The sequence below is a fragment of the Rhagoletis zephyria genome, unplaced genomic scaffold, assembly GCF_001687245.7.
Source record: "Rhagoletis zephyria isolate East Lansing unplaced genomic scaffold, Rhagoletis_zephyria_1.1 Rzeph_scaffold_00272, whole genome shotgun sequence".
Lineage (NCBI taxonomy): Eukaryota > Metazoa > Arthropoda > Insecta > Diptera > Tephritidae > Rhagoletis > Rhagoletis zephyria.
Window position 1 is genome coordinate 207,557 of NW_016157356.1, and position 22,675 is coordinate 230,231.

At 35.0% G+C, this 22,675-nt stretch overlaps 1 protein-coding gene and 1 long non-coding RNA gene across 3 annotated transcripts in view; one reads left to right on the forward strand and one right to left on the reverse strand.

Moving 5' to 3' along the window:
• The window catches only part of LOC108358593 (ATP-binding cassette sub-family G member 4), a 199,732-nt gene that overhangs the window by 78,230 nt on the left and 98,827 nt on the right, over positions 1-22,675 (reverse strand). For both annotated transcript variants that reach the window (XM_017610015.1, XM_017610014.1), the window contains 2 exons: positions 17,161-17,356; positions 13,142-13,287 (listed from right to left, as the gene is read on the reverse strand). In XM_017610015.1, the coding sequence (XP_017465504.1) occupies positions 13,142-13,287; positions 17,161-17,356 (342 nt within the window). The remainder of the gene's footprint in view (positions 1-13,141; positions 13,288-17,160; positions 17,357-22,675) is intronic.
• On the forward strand, positions 715-22,563 carry LOC108358594 (uncharacterized). Its single transcript, XR_001846792.1, has 3 exons — positions 715-725; positions 12,875-12,881; positions 22,468-22,563. It is a non-coding gene; the product is annotated as an uncharacterized LOC108358594 (long non-coding RNA).

Below are 22,675 nucleotides of genomic sequence, written 5' to 3' on the forward strand. Positions count from 1 at the left end.
TTAAGCAAATCGGACCGTAAATTCGATTTTTTCGAATAGATCGGTCCCTGGACCACTTCCCGGAAAAAATGGGTAATATGTGCTAATATATGCTAAAAAGCTACTTTCGTACTAAATTTTAAGCACATCGGACTATAATAAGATTTTTTCGAATATACCGGTCCGTGGTCCACCTACCCGAAAAAAAGTAAAAATTTTTTAGCCTAAAACATGGTGGTTACCGAAAGCTATTTGTATACAAAATTTCATGAAAATCGGGACTTCTCTTTATATAATTAGTATAGATTAGCGTTTAAGAATGTTCGTATTAAAAATAATATTTTAATACAAAAATTTATTACGCACGTATCTGACTGTTCACATCTGAGTTTGTATATGTAAGTGTACATACCCAGCCAGCAAAAACTCCGAAAACCGCTCCGAAAAAGGACAAAAAAGTGGATGAAGTGCGAAATTTTTGTCCGTTTACTGATTCCATTTCCGGATACTTTGACGATCCGTTGTCCCTAGTGATAGAACGATACGAGTACCGAGTACAGAATATCGATACTTTTCATGAGTACTGAGTAAATATCGCAAATACCAAAAAGTATCGACTCTTTAAAAACTTGCGTAGGTAAAAAAATTATAATTTTTTTAAATTATATTGAAAAATGTTTAAAAATTACCCCATGGGCATTATAGCGAAAATGTAAATGAACATAACGTTCATTTACTTCAATACTGTCATAACTTTGCTAATTTTTATTAGCAATAACTTCGGAACCATACACCCCACGAACTTGAAATTCGGTATACAGGCATAGCTATGGTAGGTGCTTATAGTAGGCTATAAATAAATGAGTTCGTAAAAGGGGGCGTGGCACATCCCATAGGCGTGAAAATTTTTAACAGCTATAACTTCAAAACCATAAGTCATATGAACTTGAAATTTGGTATGCAGGCACAGCTACGGTAGGTGCTTATAGTCAGGTGCATATGAATGAGTTTATAAAAGGGGGCGTGGCACATCCCGTAGACGTGAAATTTTTTATCAGCTATAAATTCGAACGCATAAGTCACGTGAACTTTAAATTTGGTATGCAGACATATCTCTGGTAGGAGTTTATAGTAAGGTATATATAAATGGGTTTGTAAAAGGGGGTGTGTCACATTCCATAGGCGTGGAATTTTTAACCAGCCATAAATTGGGAACCATAAGTCACATGAACCTGAAATTTGGTATGCAGACATATATATGGGCGGTGTTTAGAATAAAGTATGTATAAATGTGTTTGTTAAAGGGGGATAAATACATATGTATTCCGCTATTAGACCACTCGGAAATTTAAAACTGGTTTTTTTTTTAAGCCATAAAGTCTTTTGACCATTTTGAAATGGAAAGATTAAATCATTTTATTGATCCCGCGATGCTGTTAAACGAAACATGTGCGTGTATAATGAATAAAACTACTTCTGAAATAAGCATTCTACTGGAAAAGTGCAGCTATACTAAAACAGCTAAGCGAATAGGAAGCTAAACGGAATCTATCATAGTAGACTAATTTTAATTTAAAAATTCTATCGTTACTTTGATCCACCTTATATTAGTAATGCAACAAGATTTTTAGTACAGAAAGTGATGATTAATATATAGTATGTAGTTGAAGAAAATAGTTTTCCTCCTCTAATTTGTGCTGAACTGAATATTTGTATTACTGTTTTATATTTTTGATTTGTTTACCCCGAACGACGTCGGGTGCTTTGCTAGTATATGTATGTATAAATATGTATGCAATCGACTTGTATATATGTAAATATATATAATCATTCATCCAGAACTTTATTGAAAACCTATATGAAAATGGATAAAGTTACCGTTTTTGAAAACGGCACTTGCCACGATTTTGAACTTCACGTGCTCTAACTCAGGAACATTCCCCTAATATAGTCGAATCGGAGACTCCATCGTTCCTTATCGATTCAGTTGAATCTGGTTCAAGGACACCGTGCGGTGCTTTGATTGCCTATCAAATTTGTTGCTCACATGCTTACAATCGGCAATCGATAAAAAGTCAATAAACCAGACCGGCCGTCGATTTTTAGCAGGAAGTCGAGAAAACGGCCCTAAAATCATCTTCAGAAATACATAGAGCGCTATTCAAATGAACTGCAGTGATTTTTTTAGATTTCAAGCATTTTGATTTTGGACACTTAAAATATCATAAGTTATCAACAGGGGACAGATTTTATAGAAATTGCCTTTTTTTGTGCTAAACAGAAAGAGTATATTCGATTAAGAATGTCCACGATTTAGCTTTCCGTGATTCCATATAAACACATTTGATGTTGCATTTTTTTGCCTGTTTTAAGATATTTGCCTTTTCTACCTTTAATTGTAAAGGACAAGGAAAAAGCCCTTATTACTGATAATATGAAAGTTTTAAACATTTAACTCGTATCAACTCACGTCGGGTGCACGTTTAGTATATTCAAGGCTTTTTTTCTCGAAAATCTAATGAAAATACTGCCAGAAAACTTCAAAATGCATCTTGTGGCTCAATGTTGCTACAACTATAGAGATTAAACTTTTGCGAGTTAAAAACTCGAAAGGAGAAAATAGTCAAAGGATCAAAGTACATACAAATTTTCCATATAGTGAAACTCCCAGTAGATAATTTCAGGAGTTAAAAGCCCTTCCGAAAGGTATTCCTGAGAGTCAAGAGGCCTTCCACTCTGCATTCCTTTCTCCTTTCTTTTTTATATGGAGTGGCACAAATTAAAGGGCTTTCGCTACCCATGGAAGGCCTTCCAGAACGCTTTTATAGAACGTACTTCAGAAGGCCTTTTGGCCGAGTTTTTTTAAAGTTGCTTCTTTGATTTATAGAAATCATATATCTTTGAAGTATTTGCTTAAGGTTTATGTCAAATATGTGTTATTGCAACTTAAAATGTTTATTGAAATTCATTTGTAATGCTAAATAATACAAATTTATTCATTCGCGTAAATTGTAAATGGATAAGCCCTTCTAGAAGGCATGCAAGGAAGCACCTTTTTCAGCCCTTCTTGGGTAGGCCCCTTAGAATGGCTTTACTTATGACGGCCTACCTAAATTATCTTCTTGGTAGTTCATAGTTTTTCGCGCTTTACTTGTAAAATAAACATTTCTAAAATAAATGTATTTTTTGAATTTTTTTCGGTTTTTTAGTGCCTTCTTTTGTCTTTTTCGCGATTTCTAGTGCCTTTTCCTGCCTATTTCGCTATTTTATTTCGCCCTTTTTTATACGTTTTTAGGTCCTAAAAGTTCGTTTCCTGGCTATCAGTAATTTTTTACCACACAGATAATGAAACGTTGGGCATCTTTGCCCTATGTGAACCCTTTGAGTGCGCAACACAGTATTCAATTACATACATATGTACGTATGTTTTTGCAAAAAAAGGCAATGCAACGCTTGTTTAAAATTCATTGAATGCTAATCAAGAATGCAATCGGCGAAATGGACATTGAAATGCATTTCATTATAAAGTTTCACCGCTTCCCAACAATTACACATGTAGCTGCTAGGAATGTTAATCCCGGACATTTTAAGGTCTCGAAAATCCCGGGATTCTTGGCAAGTTATCCCGGGATTTTCGGGATTTGTAATTTGCACTGATAATAATAGAAACTCCTTTGCTTGACCAGTATTGGCCGCGCGATAGTAAATTTTAAACACAAATATCAATATATTCGCGAAACCGTGGGCCAAATATAGTAAAATTGCGTTTTTAGTTTTTCACTCTGACGTCAGTAATTCAAAAATCATTAAAAAAATTCAAAGAAATTTGCTTAGAGAAGAAGTATGGGTATAAAATAAATGGGGAAGTCATGTAGAATTTAAACAGATTCAAGTTTCTAGTGCAAAAGGGCTTGTAAATATTGAAAATGTCATTTTAAAATTTTATCCTTAAAATTTCGCAATATTTGTTTTTGAAAAAAAATTATATGTTAAGGGCTTATATAAACTCGATAACATCCTCGAATTTCGTTCTTCTTACTTGTTCAGCTTAAAAATTACCTATGCGTCCTTGTGAATCGAAAAAAATTAAATTTTTTAAATTCTAAAGACATTTCCTATTGCATTTGTTACCCATATTTTTATTCTACATTGCATTGATTTTTTTAATAATTTTTGGAATTAATCTATCTTTGAAATTACAAAGTCCTTATTTTAAGTCCTGCGGTCAGAGAGAAAAAATAAAGACGCCACTTTAAATAAAAAGTAGGTTTCAAACCCATTCATTTATTATTTATTTCATGGTAGGAGAGCTTCTCAAACAATATAGAAGCAATTTTTCGATTCAGGTTGTTGAAAAGTAATGAATATCTAAATCCCGGGACTAATCCCGGGATCCCGTTATTGTAACAACGCCATCCCGAAAATCCCGGGATCGGAAAAAGACGAAAAATTAACATCCCTAGTAGCTGCATGACGGTCTTAGAAAAGTGACACGGTTGGTAGACATTTCTGCCCTTCAGATACTGGCACATGTACAAAATTTACATGCATTAATTCGTCTCACATCTTTGAACTTTGAGTTCTGTAAACACATTTGCAGGATATACATGATATCATAAATTAAGTAGAATTGTCAAGAAGTAAATTTAATAAACTTTCTTTACGATTAATATTCGACTGACTCGCCCCGCATTTCGATATACATATAAGTCATTGGAAAAAAAGGGNTGCGCAAGTTAGACTTTTTCTCCAAGTGCGGTTTAGAAATAAAAGACACTGATGCTATATATTTTGACGTTTTGGAATGCACCCAACATTTCAAATTTAAATTATCTATTAAAATATCACAAGCTTCAGCTGTCATGGCNCATTAAAAAAATTCAAAGAAATTTGCTTAGAGAAGAAGTATGGGTATAAAATAAATGGGGAAGTCATGTAGAATTTAAACAGATTCAAGTTTCTAGTGCAAAAGGGCTTGTAAATATTGAAAATGTCATTTTAAAATTTTATCCTTAAAATTTCGCAATATTTGTTTTTGAAAAAAAATTATATGTTAAGGGCTTATATAAACTCGATAACATCCTCGAATTTCGTTCTTCTTACTTGTTCAGCTTAAAAATTACCTATGCGTCCTTGTGAATCGAAAAAAATTAAATTTTTTAAATTCTAAAGACATTTCCTATTGCATTTGTTACCCATATTTTTATTCTACATTGCATTGATTTTTTTAATAATTTTTGGAATTAATCTATCTTTGAAATTACAAAGTCCTTATTTTAAGTCCTGCGGTCAGAGAGAAAAAATAAAGACGCCACTTTAAATAAAAAGTAGGTTTCAAACCCATTCATTTATTATTTATTTCATGGTAGGAGAGCTTCTCAAACAATATAGAAGCAATTTTTCGATTCAGGTTGTTGAAAAGTAATGAATATCTAAATCCCGGGACTAATCCCGGGATCCCGTTATTGTAACAACGCCATCCCGAAAATCCCGGGATCGGAAAAAGACGAAAAATTAACATCCCTAGTAGCTGCATGACGGTCTTAGAAAAGTGACACGGTTGGTAGACATTTCTGCCCTTCAGATACTGGCACATGTACAAAATTTACATGCATTAATTCGTCTCACATCTTTGAACTTTGAGTTCTGTAAACACATTTGCAGGATATACATGATATCATAAATTAAGTAGAATTGTCAAGAAGTAAATTTAATAAACTTTCTTTACGATTAATATTCGACTGACTCGCCCCGCATTTCGATATACATATAAGTCATTGGAAAAAAAGGGTGTAACCAAGCTTACGTAAATAAGATATGACGCATTGGGTAGCTTTACGCAAAATGGAATGTGTGCCTGTTTAAAAAAGAAAGAAAAAGAGTTTCTCTAGCAAAAACGTGATAGAGATTTTAATAACTGTGTATGCAAGTTTTAACTGCTGCTTAATAATTAAAAACGGACACAAAATATTAACAAAAAATAATTGAAATGAATGAAAATGAAATAATTTGGCCGCAGAAAATGTATCTATTTATGCACATATATACATTAGAGTGGGCCAAAAAAATGTTTTCCCAGATAGGGTTTGGGGCACCTTCCAAAATTTTTCCACTTGCCGAAAGAGATGCTGGTACCAAACCTTACGTTTCTAAGTATCCATTTAGAGGATGCTCATTATGCTCATATTCTAGAAGTATTGCGTACATATATTAATCAAACAATTGGGTACGTAACCTAAGAACGACTGCATTCCAAATCGTCAAAATACAAAGCATCAGTCTCTTTTATTTCTAAACCTCAGTAGTATGTAATTCCAAATGTGCGCAACCAAGGTTAGATGCTAGTTTTCAACTAGGTTGCGCAAGTTAGACTTTTTCTCCAAGTGCGGTTTAGAAATAAAAGACACTGATGCTATATATTTTGACGTTTTGGAATGCACCCAACATTTCAAATTTAAATTATCTATTAAAATATCACAAGCTTCAGCTGTCATGGCAACAGTAGCTTTTTATAAAAATCACCAATATTTTTGCCAGTTTCATAGCGATCCAGTAACGCATTTCAAGGTCATTGAGCACCCTGTATTGGTTGCAGTAGAAATCTGAAAGTATGTATAGATATCACAAATATCAATTAGAAAAAAAATGAGGGGTGCCCCGTTTTCTAGGATGAAATTTTTTTCCCCATACAAAAATTGGACCACTCTAATATACATACATGCCTTTTTTTATTAATTAATCTATATCTATATATATATTATATCTATATATATAAAAATGAAATGTTTTTCGTATGACGGCGATGCCTGAGAAAAAGGCTGAACCGGTTTCAATTCTGTAAAAGGTCCTTTTTTGGATCTTCTGTGGGGAAGGTTTTTCGATTTAAAAAAATTTGAAACTTTTTGTTGCTGTTGCTGAAAAATGAAGAAAGCTGAGAAGTTACGATTTCACAATTTATAGAGTTTTCCGTATATTGTATGTCACTAAACTACCAAACGGCTGGAACATATATCAGTACCTGTATTGAGCATATGTATCTATAATAGAAAAACACAACTTCATTAAAATCTAAAATTAAACAAGTACGAAAGTGTAAGTTCGGGCGGAGCCGAACATTAAATACCCGGCGCAATTATTAAATATATGTTTTCTACCTTTCCGAAAGCTACCGCTACACGATAAGCCGGGGTGTATAAATTTTAAGTAAATTAGCGTCCTTAAATTTCGAAATATTGCAGTTTCAAGCATTTCTGAAATATACCGTTATATGAAAAGCGGTCGTAATTTTAGTCCGATTTCAATAATTTTCAACGCTTTGCTTTTATGTGGCAAGCACAATAACCATACCGAGTTTGGTTCAAATTGCTCGAACGGTTAGCGAGGTACATATATGTGATCATAAGTGGGCGGTGCCACGCCCATTTTCCAAAATTGTATCATAAGCGTATTTCTTGGTAAAAAATTGTTGCAACCATCAATTTTGAATAAATTAGCTTTAATATTTACTGATTTATCGAGGATTTCGTATTTTTCTAAATTACCGTTATATGGGATGTGGGCGTGGTTATTGTCCGATTTTAAAAATTTTCGGCCATTTGGTATGTTGTAGCAGGACCAACAACTGTGCCAAGTTTGGAAGAAATTGGTGCAGCGGTTACCAAGATATACACATGTAACCATAAGTAGGCGTGGCTACGCCCATTTGCCAAAATTTTTTAATATTCTTATTTTTCGTCTAAAACTCATTGTAAATATCAATTTTGAGTGAATTATCTTCAGTAGTTACTAAAATATCGCATTTTTCGTATTTCTGAAAATTACCGTTATATGGGAGGTAGGCGTGGTTATTGTCCGATTTCGCCCATTTTCAATACCATCCGTCCTATGCCCAAAAGAAGTCCACGTACCAAGTTTCGTTAAGATATCTCAATTTTTACTCGAGTTATCGTGTGCACGGACGGACGGACGGACGGACGGACGGACAGACAGTCACCGCTTAATCGATTTCTCTTTTCATTCTGATCATTTATGTATACATTTGTCTATATCTATCTCGATTCGTTTTGCCTGTTACAAACAACCGTTATGTGAACAAAGTTATAATACCCTTGTGCACAAGTGCGCTCGGGTATAAAAAAGCTCTGAAGCTAACTATTTAATAGTTCACCCTTGCGATGCGCGGTCTACACAAGCGAATCATCGCCAGAGATCTATCGCAAAACATGAACAATCGCTAATGTGGACAGCAAGTTACGTCTATTATGTGAATATGTATACATAGATAGGCATGCATCACTGGGAATCATTTTCTCCTAGATTTCTAAATCGCATTGAGCGATTGTTAATTTCTTTTTAACTAAAAAAAAAGGAAAGGAAAAGGTAAAATTTTGTGTGAAAATTTTTAAGAATTTTTTTAAATTTTGCACAAAATATGAAATTTTAATTTTTATGACTTTCGTTATAGACTAGAGCTGATTGACGCCATTCGATAGTTTCGATAGTTTGAAAAATACTATCAATATTTTCGATAGTATCGTAAACTATCGTGTTGTATATGTAGGGAAACTTCAACTCCAAACAAAATGTGTATAATATATACATATGTGCATATGTAAATATAAATATTGTCCATATGCAAGTATAAATATTACATCTTAAGCGAGAAATTCGAAATATTTTCCTTAGTTCAATTCACAGCGTCATTTATTTAAGTCAAGATCACAAAATTTCAATGCACCGGCACTATCGAAACTATCGACTATCGCCCGAAAACAATCGATGTTTTTACAAAAATAAAACTATCGATAGTACAATCGATAGTTTTGCAGCTCTATTATAGACTGTCCTATCTACATACATATGTATCTATATATGTACATAAAATGGTAACTGTTTTTGTTGTTAGGACTGAACTCAAAAACCACTGGATAGAGTTCAGTCAAATTGTCGAAGGTTATACCGTTTACATATGGTCCTATTACAGACTAACTACAAGAAAACTCGCTTGGTGACACTGGAGTTGAGTCATTTATAAGGGTCGTATTTATTGGCCGATTTCGTTCAAATTCGCAATGTGAGCCACCTATATGATGACTTCGTTTGCAAGAAATGGACCTGCTGGGTGCCGCTGTAGACGAGATATTTAGAAAATCCTTATTTTTAATACAACCTGGTTGAAATTTATGATAATCATTTCATGATAAGCAATGGTTTTGCAGAAAAGATACCCAAGGATGGCTCTGCAGCCGTAATATATAGAAACCCCATGGGTTTGGCCTGCTTTGGCCCTATTTTTATTTTATGTGAATTTACTTTTCAGATGGTTAAATGAAATTGTGTAAATGTAATTGTGTATGCTGATATCCTTAAATTTGCCACAGCTATATATATTATCAATACCGTACTTACGACGAAAAGCGGAAGGTAGTGGAAAAGGGGGCGTGGCACCTCCCATACAAAATGAATTTCTCATATCGCTTATTTTGCAGAAAATTTACCCAATGGATGGCGCTACAGCCGAAATATATAGAAACTCCATGTATTTATGTTTCAGATGGCTAAATGGAATTGTGTAAGCGCACCTTTGTCGGACGCCCTCATATACCCTTAATGCGATCTTGCATTTACCTCCGATTAACGAAGTTGCTCGGGGCGGCCGATATTGCAGCAGTAAGACTCAAAGAAACCAGTTCACAAATATAAAGACGAATTGTAAAAGAGGCGAATTGACCACATCCACACCACACGGTTGGTATATCAATGGCTTCATTTGAACGATATTCAAGAGATCACACGAATAATTTAGCCAATGTATGGGAAAATTTTATATCCTGTGGGACAGCGAGAATTCTTTGTCCTCATATAACAGAAAACGTACATCTGTGGTCTTGAGTTTCCTTATAAGAACTTTTATTTTCTTACGCATCGGACCAGTGTTGTAGTTGCAAGATCAAAGAAGATCATGCACGCTTGGTAGAGATTTTTTCTTTTAGACGCTATTTTTATATTGGCCCACGCGAATGATCTTATTAGACGCCGCGAAGTAAGCGGGCAATGGCTAGTATTTGATAAAAACATTATCTAACAAAAACTATATTAACCATAATTTAAAACTTTGTGCAAAAATTTGACATTTCAACAAATTTTGCGATACAGATATAACCTTATTTAGTGCATAAAACTTAGCGTCGGCTACTCAATCTCTGGTTGAACAGCGTTATAGGCGTCTTCGACTCCATGCATATAACATGGAGCCGCAAACGTCGATAACCGCATCTATGTAAAACGTTAAGTCAAAAAAGGTGTAGGTACGATTTGTAAGAGAACGACCCATATGCATACATGCCGATTTTTCTTTTTGTCTTGAGTAGGTATTTGTAGCCGCTGTGGTTGAGTGCGGTTCGATCCCTGGTCCAAGCAAAATTTGAATGAGAAAATTTTTTCTAACAGCAGTAGCTCCACGGCAGGCAATAGCAAACCTCCGAGTATATTTCAGCCATGAAACAGACAATTACTGGGCAATAATAAAACGCTCAAAAGACTTCTAAATTTCAACTTTACACTCTAAAAGGTATTTAAGTTTACAAGTCGAAGGCTATGAGCAGCGCCGGATTAAGGGCAGGGCCGGATTAAGGGGTGGGGGCCGCCACATGTGATGACAAAAGAACACAAAAATAATTTTTCAGCGATTACATAAAAAATTGCTAGGTATTAAGAAGATGTATCAGCACCATCAATACATCTTACGGAACCTAGATTAACTTCTCCTGATTCTGATGAGATTCTCGACTTATTTGATAATAACCACCGGACATATCAAAAAATATGGAAATAAGGGACGAGGGCACGTGAGTTAAATAATAAGCCGGATCAAAAATACAAAATATTCGTACTATTCCATGTCTCCTCGTACTATTCCATCTCTCTTCATATACGAGACTGCCCTGGTCAGTCGTTTAATACTGTATACAGCATAAGCGGTAGGTACAAAGAAATTCCGGTGAGAATTTCAAAAGAAAACACAAGGTAAGAAGTCGATAATTAATTATAGTGTTAAAATTAAAATTAAACTATGTGTTTCAATTAATTGTGCGTAATTATTAACTCAACAAAAAAGGGCCCACATGTATAGCGGCACGGGCCCCCACATTCTTAATCCGGCCCTGGCTATAAATGAAACAAATGGGGTCTGTTTCCCACGATAACTTTCTTAGAAAAACTTGCTGAGGAGTACGCAGAACGCTACGCCCGCTAATAAGGACACACCTTATACGCATACATACGTAGAAACATATATGTGTACATATGTAAGTACGCATGAGCATCCCGTTTACTCAGTAGTCTTGGGCTAATCAGTAATTTAATTTCTTCCGTAATAATTTTCGAGGTCCAGTGACAAGAGATTAATTACCACATCTATTACACTATATGGATATTTTATTTCCAAAAGTAGTTAGTTACAAGTTAGTTGATATCTAATGCAGAGGTAATCACCCTTGACTTATTCACGGCCACCGCCATAGAAATATGGGTAGCTTTCCTCAAAGAAAATATAAAGATAATAGTGACCTTTAGTGACTTTAGTTCAAGTTAGCTTATAGTTAGATGCATTTCCTGCAGGGTATGGATGCATGCATATATGTAGTATGTATCTACGTGTATATGCGCAGTATGTGGCTTTCACTTAAGTTTAATTAAAATTTAAATAAATATATATGCCTGTGCATGCATGCACTTACATATGTATGTACAATAGGGTGGTCCAAAAATGCATGTGAAAAAGTAAAGTCGGAATTTTTATGATCACACCTCCTAGGATTGTTCTATATCGAAAAGAAATATACTTCTATTTTTTTATTTTGAAATGAAAAAATATTTAGAGGTCGCTCAAAGCGCCCAAAGTTTTCCATGTATTTTATATGGGAAAAAAGAACTTTTCGTAGAAATGGTATAGACTTCTAAAAAAAACAATATTTTTCTATCGGAAAAACTCTTTCATCTGCAGAAGATTCCCAATAGTAATACCCGGTTGTTTATATTGATTTTCAAGAAAGCTACACCATTTCTACGAAAAGCGGTTTTCCCCATATAAAAATACATGGAAAACTTTGAGCGCTTTGAGCGACCTCTAAATATTTTTTGATTTTAAAATAAAAAAATAGCAGTATACTTTTTTCGATATAGAACAATGATAGGGGGTGAGAGCATTACAATTCCGACTTTACTGTTTTTGGGCCACCTTAATGTAAACTCTTGTGATTAGAAATATTTATTTATTTATTCACAAAGCCAAAACTACTGATTGTGAATGACATTGACATGTGATTTCTGTAGGATGTTTGCAAAAATCGTGACTAAGCAATTATGTGGTTGTGAAATATATGTATGTTTATAAATGCTCCATAGAATTTTCAGCACCACAAAATTGCACGACATATTTTTTAATGAGTTCGATTCGAGCTTGTCCTCGTTCTGTGGCAAATTGGTAACATATACGTACATTTTGGTGCAATTGTTTGCTTGAGGAAAACCTTATTGCTATTTAACTGGGTACGGTTTAGTTATTTGCCCAATGATTTCGGCTGTTGTATCCGAATGGGTGACCCGATCCAAAAAATTGTACACACACTTGTAGTCAAGGGTCTACACTTTATTGTAAAATCTAATTTTGTAATTTTCGGTCACCAATTTATTAATAAATTCGGTCTGAAAAATTACCTTTTTTGTGAATTTCGGTGTAGCCGGAGTTATATGCACAGGAAATGTTGAATACCTTTGGCAATAGAAAGGTGTCCTGCACAAAAATACTGTTTATCGAGTATACATGTTCGGTGAAAAAATGCTAATTTTAGACCATTTTCAAAGGATTCCCCAGGGGTCTCTGGAAAGTTTCGAGGGATCAGGTGTAACTTTTTACAAAGTGTGCACTGTGCTCTTTCCAGTGGGTTGGATATCAGGACCTACGCCCCCTCCTCTCCTTTCACTAACCCAAAAACAGTGGGCAAATAACTAAACATTGGCGTTGTCAATGACAGCTTTTTTGACTTTGGGCTAAACTGAGCAGTACTGCCAGCTGCCACTGATGTATTGTCAGTCCCTTCATTGGACACCACACTTTCTAAAAAACAGCTGATTTCGAAAAACTATTTTGGGCTATACTCACGTTGTTGGCTCATCCAAGAACAGAACTGGCGGGTTACTTATCAACTCGAGCGCTATGGCCAGGCGCTTTTTCTGACCGCCAGACAACTTCGCCGCAAATACGTTGAATCGGTGTTCCAGACCCAGCAAAGCCAAAATATGTTTGATCTGCAAAGTAAGAATAATTGCAAATAATTATAATGTTTAATTGTGCAGAAAGCTTCGTACATATATATGTTTATATATTGTTTGTGTTTATATACACACGCATATTTGTATATGTGTACATTCATGCATACATATATATGTATATTAGCGTGGCCCAAAAACGCTTGTGAAAAATTAAAATCTGAATTTTTATGCTCTCATACCGGAAAAAATATACCCCTATTTTTTATTTTGAAACCAAAAAATTTTTAGCGCCCTAAGCACTCAAAGTTTTCCATGTATTTTATATAGAATAAAACCACTTTACGTAAAAATAGTATAGAATTCATGAAAATCAATATTTTTCGATCGGAAAACTCCACTTCTTTTCAGAAGATTCCAATAATAATACCCAATTATTTGAAATTTTTTTTATAGTAACTATACTTTATAAGTTCGCCAAAACTCCCATAAAATGCCATAAAATGCAATAGGGGATAAATCAAAATACATTGGTATGAAAAAATTGCTAAATAAATAATTGGGTATTTGTTGGGAATGAGTCTCCTGAAGAGGAACAGAGTTTTGCGATCAAAAAATATTGATTTTCAAGAATTCTATACCATTTCTATGAAAAGGTGTTTTTCCCATTTAAAATACATGGACAACTTTGAGCGGTTTGAGCGACCTCTAAATATTTTTGATTTTAAAATAAAAAAATAGGGGTATATTTTTTCGATATAGAGTAATCCGAGGGGGTGAGAGCATTAAAATTCCGACTTTACTTATTTTGGGCAACCCTAATGTATATACATACATACATTAAAAAGCATTTAGTAGTTACGTTAATCAATTATCGCATTGTTGTTGCTTATGGGAATTGAAGCATTTTGTTTTAATGACAGCTGTACTCATTAGGGCGTATCCAATTAAATACTGTACATATTCCAAAAAATATAATAAGTTGATAACAGTGTCATGATGACATCAATTTCATAATGGCTTAAAACATTTGGTGATTGTTGTTCGAAGACCCATAGTAAAATTTGGCAACCTATTATTTGCATATAACATTTTAGCTATTTAAATCCTATGATAACGTCTGGCCTCTGGTCACCAAGCAGACGGCTCTTTAGTAGAACCCACAGGACTAGGCTACTCTCTGATTGAGAACTTTACAGAGCAGGACAAGTAATTTTTAAGTCTGAAATCAAGAAATCTAAGCTTTGGCGAGGCTTCTGCGAAAGGCGCGCTCTTGCGAGCAGGCCTGCTTCCTTTGGATATTTGAGAGACGAGGCAGGAAATTGGACAATGAGTAGTGAGAAGTAGCTCAAGCTTCTCGGTGGCCATTTTCCATGCGACCTAGTCACAGGAAAAGCCACCATTTGGGTTCTGGGGACAGTGGCATCGCCTATCAGTCAGCGGTGGCAGGCACCAATATATTCGAAAAAGAATCTGAAGATGTCGCTAGTTGCGTTATGTGAGAGTATATCAACAGGAGAGTGATCAGGGTGACGTTTATACTTAAGGACGTAAAAAGCTCTCGCATCTCTCCTTTGGCTTTCAGACCTATCAGCCTCTTTTCGTTCCTGTCTAAAACACTGTACTAAATACAGAACTCTCCGTGATCTCCGGTCAGGATCACAACACGCATATATCAAGGGTATCAATCGAAAACGTCCTGCAGAAGATCTTGAAGCCGATTGAGAAAGTATTTATACCTAATTTACTATGCCTTTTTTGAGAGGGCTTTTAAAATCATCCTTACAGGATACCATCTATGACTTCACTCAACCAGGTGACCGAATAGTCTGCAAACTGTGGACTTACTGTAAACTGTAGTAAGTGCCAACCCCGGGCTCTTAACGTTTTTCTTAACATAGCTCCGGTCGGTATCGCAGGGTAGCTGTAGAAAAGACTGCAGTCAAACCAAGTGGCACCGATTGCCTGACTGGCAATCTAATATTAGAGAATTTTTAGAGATCATCCCTAATAACGCTAATAACTGCGTGGCTAGTATGGCACCAATTGGCTATTTCTCTACGCACACCTCATTTATAGATGAATGAACGGGGCAGTGGTTGGAAGGAGGCCCCGGTGAAGTTTTACGCGGATGTGGCGAAGCTTGACTGAAGGGTCGCTGTAGGAGCCTTTGCCCAGGAACTCTTCGTCAATCTTAAAATTGGGCTTCCAGATCGCTGTGTTGCTTTCTAGGCAGAGCTCTCTGCTAATAAGGAAGCAGCCTACTACGCTGCGCGAAAACCAGGACGTGTGCTACTGTAAGGTATTTCTGGACGAGGGTGGACCGTAGGCAATCAAAAGATCTGCTTGATTCGGTTTTATGTAGTTATATTAAGTATCATACCTGTTCCTTATTTTGGTAGCTGCATGGGGAACGATGAGGTGGAATCATCTCAGCACCTTCTCTTAAGCTGTCAGCCTTTGCTAGACTGCGGCTTAAATACCTGGGAAGGTACTCGGCGGTCTGCCGCCTGCTAAAGCGTTCGTAGAGATATCACAATGGGTGTAAGGGCCCATTATCTTGCCTAACCTAGCCTAAGGGTAACAGAATATTTATGAAAATCTTTTGCTTAGTATTTTTGACACACAAATGGAAAAAAGGCATTGCCGCAAATCAAGTGTTACATTCCTTCCGATTAGACTCATAAGTGCTGAACACATTGAAAACGACGAGCTACAGGCCACAGCTTCCACTTTGTTATCCTTGTTATCCACTTCAATATCTAAACGCTTTGTCGATGGCAAGATGATTTTTTTTGGACGCGGCAGCGACATCATGAATTTATATATTTAGTTTAGAAGAAGAAGAACTTTATCGGTCGCTGGAAAAATAGAAATAGATCTAATCTGACCACAACCACAGTCGTCGCCAAAATAATTATCTGCATAAGAATACGTTGAAAAATAATTGAACAGCTGTGGTCCGTAGCTCGACGTTTTCTTTGTGTTCGGGCTAATATTATTCCAAAAGAGTTGGCCATCATGCAAAAAATAACAGCATATGAACAATTTTATGTAGAAAAGCCCTAACTAATTTTCTTTCGAAACTCAAGTTAGTTCAAAGGTCGGTAGATTACTTACTAAAGGCCTAGCAGTTTTAGTTTTTATAAAGTTTTGTAAATAAAAAAAAAATTTGTTTCTAATAGCGGTCGACACTCGGCAGGCTTCTCATAAAAATACAATCGCCGCACAGTGCCGCGACTCCATACAAATGATGGACAAAAATAGAAGGAGTGGTCAGAATTGGCTGAAACTTCACACCTAGAAGTATTATGCCCCTCTAATTTCAAAAATGAAATCGGTTTTTCTGTACCGGTTACTCATTTCGAGAAAACCGAGTTTTTCTTGCATTTTTATATGAAAATAGTCATTGTGGACATGTGTTGATGTAAGTGGAAGGAGGCATCAGAATGGGCTGAAACTTTACACCTGAAAGGACTATATCACGGCAATTTAAGAAAAAAAAAANCCGTTCGGAGTCCGCGTAAAACTGTAGGTCCCAACGCTTTGTGCCACAACAACGCGGCGCACGGCACAAATCGGCGGAGCAGCTCGGTCAAATACTAACATATTGTGTAAGCGCCAATCTGTTATATGTATGTATATTACCCGGTCATCTGACAGTAACGCTGTTACGATGAACGTTATCATGATATGATAAGAAATTGTATTTGTTTTATTTATAAAAGAAAATCTGCGATCTTTTTAAATCACTCTACATACGTATATATATATACATACATACATACACATGAATATACATAAATACTTGTACAGATATACATGTATACGAATTAGCCAGAATATATTCACTGGCTAATAAATAAATATGCACTAAAAACTGAACAGCAATAAATCGAAGTAGTAGCATACCAAATTTTGTTTATATTCCTTGGAGATGCCAAAGCCCAACTTTAAATGCGCGGCTAGCATCATCGTTTCGCCAACAGTCATCTGTGGTCGCAGAAGGTCATCTTGGTGTATGTAGCAGGAAAGTTCGCGAAAGCTGGGTGAGTTTGTTGAAATAGGCTCACCATTGACGCGTATTGACCCCGTGACACCAGTTGCTCTGCAAACAAAATTTAGTTAGATATTAAAAATTATAAGTACATGATTATGTATATATACATCAAAATTATTAAATGATTGCGGAACATTTTGATCTTATAGTCCGGGGGTTAGCGACAGTTTATAGTGACTTATTTTATCGTCACGTAAATCAAGCAATCCAACCACTTACACCCAGTTAGCTGGGCAACGCCTTCCTAGAACATTATCATTGTGTAAAAAAAAAATAACCTTATTTTATCGTCGTTGGGCTTTTGTGTGGCTATCAATTAACATTAGACGATGTCAAAAATTGATCACTTACAGTTATTTTGGCGAAAATCGACCGATGACATCGCACTTTAAATTTATCATGGGCATAGAGTAACGTATTATACATGTAAAAATAATGTACTTACATCGCAACCGCGGGACAAACCTATTGTAAGTGATCGGCGAATTCGCCGCCGCACAGTGATTCCCTTCTATATAAAATGTGGGCAAAAATAGAATTATGGACGGATTTAAATGAAAATTCGCTTCTTAGATTCTAAAATTGAGAACGTTGAATTCAAAAATGCAATTTGTTTTTGCATAACTTTGATTCATTCACTGTAAACGCGGTTTGAAGTTGACAATTTTGGTTCATGTGGCATTTACATACTAGGTATGTAAATATAGTTCGTTCTATTTTCAAAAGTGAGGTGTAAAATGGCAGGGCTTGGCATGCAGGTGTGAATAAAGTTTTATTTGTTTGTAAAGGCTTACCACCTGTTATAAATTTTACTAAAATTATTTGTTAAGTTAAATGAATTAGATATTACAATATGGGTATCAATTGAAATGGTTTTGAAAAGGCTTTACTCCTAAATGACACGTAGAACGGTTGCCACGTGTTTTTAGAAAATCAAATTCACTTTAATTAAGGGAATAAGGCAACGGAAATATGTACATACACCAATATCGGTTTCAGACAAAAGAAAAAATTGGGCATATTTAGCAAAAAATAAGTGAAGGGTAAAAACATTCCTGAGTTAATTTAAGACTAATTTAAAAGGAATGTAATCAGAACAAATCACTGATTGACAAGGTATGTATTTGTAATAAAATAACAAATAAAATGTCGTAAACCTTTGGTTTAAAACAGTTATTATTCTAGTTTAACTAAATTGGCCTTTACAAACAGGTGGCGACCCTCTTCGTGATATTTGCAAGCTAAAACCTTCTTAAACCTGACTCAATAACCTAGTTCCTTTAATTTAAATTAAGCTAGATTTTTTAAATAGGTGGCATCCCTCTATATGTAGTTATAAAATTAACCGTTTTCATACACATTTCTCTTAAAACTTCATTTAACTTGTTAAAAAAATTTAAATTTAATTTTTTAACAGGTGACAACTCTGTAAAAAAAAATAAACCTCTATCGTCTACAGGTCAAGTTTTTTAATCTGACACTTCCTTTTTGAAAATAGAACGACTCGTGCAGATCTGATGGCACTGAAAAAAAATTAAAAAATGATTTTATGCATTAGCAAAAAACCCATTACTTCAAAAAGTGCACAGAATGAGTAGGTTTTTATTTCTTCTTACGAAAGCTAAAAACCCGTACTATTTAATAAAATAATAAAAAATAACATATTTTAACATATATTTTTATTTATTCCATTAAAGTTCAGCATTTTTTGAAATTTTGATTAACAAAATTGTTTTCTGCAATATCGCAGGGATCTAGACGTGGCAGGCTTATGTGCTCTCATTAGAAGATAGATTTAAAAAAAAAACTTCTTTAAAAGGCCAAAGAAGTGTGTGCTTCATTGTACAATATACTATTGAACTATGATCCCCGTGCACCACTTTTTATTTGTTATTTAAAAAGTTACTGAGCGAAAAATAAGTAAGAACAAGTAATTTTTAACAAAAAAAACCGACTTCAACTCCCATATAAAAAAAAAATATATATATATCTCATGATCCACTGATCGGATCTCAACCAGATTAGCATGGGACCACCTCTGAGACACTACCTTTCCGATGCAAAAAGAATTATCGAAATCGGTTGACGTGGTCCAAAGTTATGCGGTAACATACATAAAAAAAAAAAAAAANAGTCGGTTAAAAATTACAAAAAAAAAACAATATATATTATACCCAAAGCCATTTTTTGTGCATGTCATCAAATTTGCGCTGTTCGTTCGAACGTACCGTTGATTTTTGGGAATTTATGTTCGAATTTTTTTTATATGAATAAAAATGGGGAGTACCCTCAACAAAAAAAAGTTGCCAAAAATCAACGGTAAGTCCAAGATACTTAAAATTTGCACTGCACTTTACTAAAATTTAATAGGCTACAAAACTGAATACCAAAATTTTGTCTAAAGACGCTGATCAAGAGTTAGTAATTTTGGTAAAATTTTGCAGAATTTTTGTAATTTTTGCACAAAGTCTGAAATTTTAATTTATATCGTGTTTGTTAAGTACTCAGCTACATTTTCATAAAAAAAATAATAAACGTTAAATAAACTAAAGAAAAACAGCCAAAACTTATGATGCAATAATAAAAGGTGTTATCGGTTGGCAACTTCTCGCTCTAATTCCGCCATATTGACTGCCTTAGATGAAACAGTCTTACTTCTTTAACAATTCTTTGCCTAATAATATAGTTGAATTTTTTTTTTTTTCTCTGTATACACACTTTGTTTCCTCAAAAAGGTATTATATCTTATTTTATTTCATTTCATTGCGAATATACTATAAAAAAGCAAATTTTGTTTAGAAGAAAATATGAAATTTTATATTTTTTCCCCAAATGGGGATTCATTTCTTCCCGTTTTTCTTCTTATTCTACTGCGCTAAGGCAGTGTCAAATCGAGGTGTCACAACTGATACCACCTTATTTTATTGCATCATGGCCAAAACTTACTAAAGTGTCGCGCCCCAGTTTTTAACCGACTTCCAAAAAAGGAGGAGGTTATCAGTTCGCCGGAATATTTTTTTTTATGTATGTTACCGCATAAATTTGAACCACGTCAACCGATTTCGATAATTATTTTTGCATCAGAAAGGTAGTATCTCAGAGGTGGTCCCATACTAATCTGGTTTAGATCCGATTATTGGATCACGAAATATATATATATATATATTTTTTTTTTTATATGAGAATTGAAGTCGGTTTTTTGGCTAAAAATTACTTGTTATTTGGTTCACTGTATGTATATCTCGGTAACCGATTTATCAATTTGTACCAAACTCAGTGCAATTATTGACCTTGGCATAAAAAAGCTATATGTTGAAAATTTACGAAATCAGACTAAAATTAAGCCCATTTTCCACTTCAGGAAAAAACGTTAAAAACGTATGGTGCATTGCTTTAAAACGTTGCTCCATGTTAGATTCTGTATCCTAGCCGCTGAAGGAACGCATACAAAAAGTTGCAGTCTTGTGCTCGCGAATTAAAAAAAAATGTTTTCACAAAAAAATTCGAAGTTTCTGAGAATGGGCCATATAATTATATGAATTTTGGAAATCAAATTTTAAATTCGTAATCAGTGACTCCGAGAGTTCTTAGGTATCAAGTTTCATTACAATCTATAATTATTTTAAAGAAGTCGTTGGTCATATTGGATCCACAATTTAAAATTCTGAAATACCAGCTTCGAAATCACCGACGATGAATGCCCCTGGATACCAAGTTTCAAGCGACTCAATATTTTTTTTGAAAAAGTGGCCCACAATATTTGATCCACCATTTTGAATTTTTAAAATTTTAATATATATATCGAAGAGTGCTAGCAAAGACCCCTAAATACCAACTTCCATTGAAATCTCTCAAATATATATTGAGTAAAAATTTTTTTTCGTCCTATATTCTCGATTCGTCCCTATATGCGACGTCGACTTTGCCGATCACTTACAATAGGTTTGTACCGCGGATGCGATGTAAGCACATTATTTTTAAATGTATAATGCGTTCCTCTATGTCCATGATAAACTTAAAGTGCGATGTCATAGGTCGATTTTCGCCAAAACTTTGACATTTTTGCGCGCTTGTAAGCGGTACATTGTCCCGCTGTGTAAGTGTAAGTGATCAACTTTTGACATCGTCCAATGTTAATTGATAACCACACAAAAGGCCAAAGACGATAAATTAAGGTTATTAAGGTTTTTTATTCCTGACACCAAAAGGTCCCACGGTGCGATGTAAGTGTTGTTGTTTGTTAATCTACAGCAGTAAATTTAAGCCCCCGATATGTTGTCTTTGACGATAAAATCTGCACATATTTACTGTCGCTAGCTCCCGGACTATTAACATTCTATAAATTGTACGCTTTTTTGGGGATTGATAAAAACAGTTTTTCTGAAAGTCTGAGTTATATGTATGTATGTATGTATATAGAAATTAAATTTCTCAGCTTTCCCAGGTTGGCGATTTTAAGGATTGGTTTTACAAGCTTCTATTAAGTTTCACCTGTGTCCTTTATTGGTAAAATTCTTGAATGCGACAAGGTTCGCTTATTTTCTACAGAATTTGAAGATTAAGTTCTAAAATACTAAGCACATGTGAAGTTTTTTGCTCATTAGTCTTGGCATTGTTGCTCCATAACGAAGTTTGTGCCAAACAACTCGTCAAGCACAGATACGGCAACGTTGCGACGCGCAATTTTCTTAGAACGTCCAGAACTCTCGTACTGCACATCATCTACGGTAACACCCATACGTTGAAGTACATTTGGGGAATCACCCACTGTACCTAGTTCCCGATATTGTAGTCCGGGTCGCATCATGCAAAGCAAGGTGGATGGATGTATCGATTCCCAATTATTTGGCAACTCAGAGCGTATTGGCTGTGCCTTGTGCGGCTTAGATTGTGGACTTCCATCAACACTGCCTTCCTCAGTACCAGATCCTGGTTGTGTAGAATGAGCTACACGCAGCTCAGGTACAACATAACCCTCATTCTCCCATTCAGTGAAAAGTTTAAAAATAGCGAATGAAGCCAAATTGGCCGTTGGACCATTCTCACCTTCATTATGTACTTCAGTCGTATCCATAGATTCGTCATTATAATCAAATCTTGGAATCACTTTTTAACCAACCTTGCGATGAGGTAGGGAGCCACTTCAAAGGTTAGCATAGAACCAGATAACAATGCCATATGAAAGATGAATTCATACGCTAGGTGGCGCAGATGTCGAGATATTTGAAAACGCAGTATTTATGGTCCGATGTTGAATTTATTTGGAATATATGTATGCATACTAATACATACCAGGGTTGTTGCGAATATTCGCATTCGCATTCGCAACCGCGGAGCTTCCGCATTAATTTTAACATTCGCATTCAC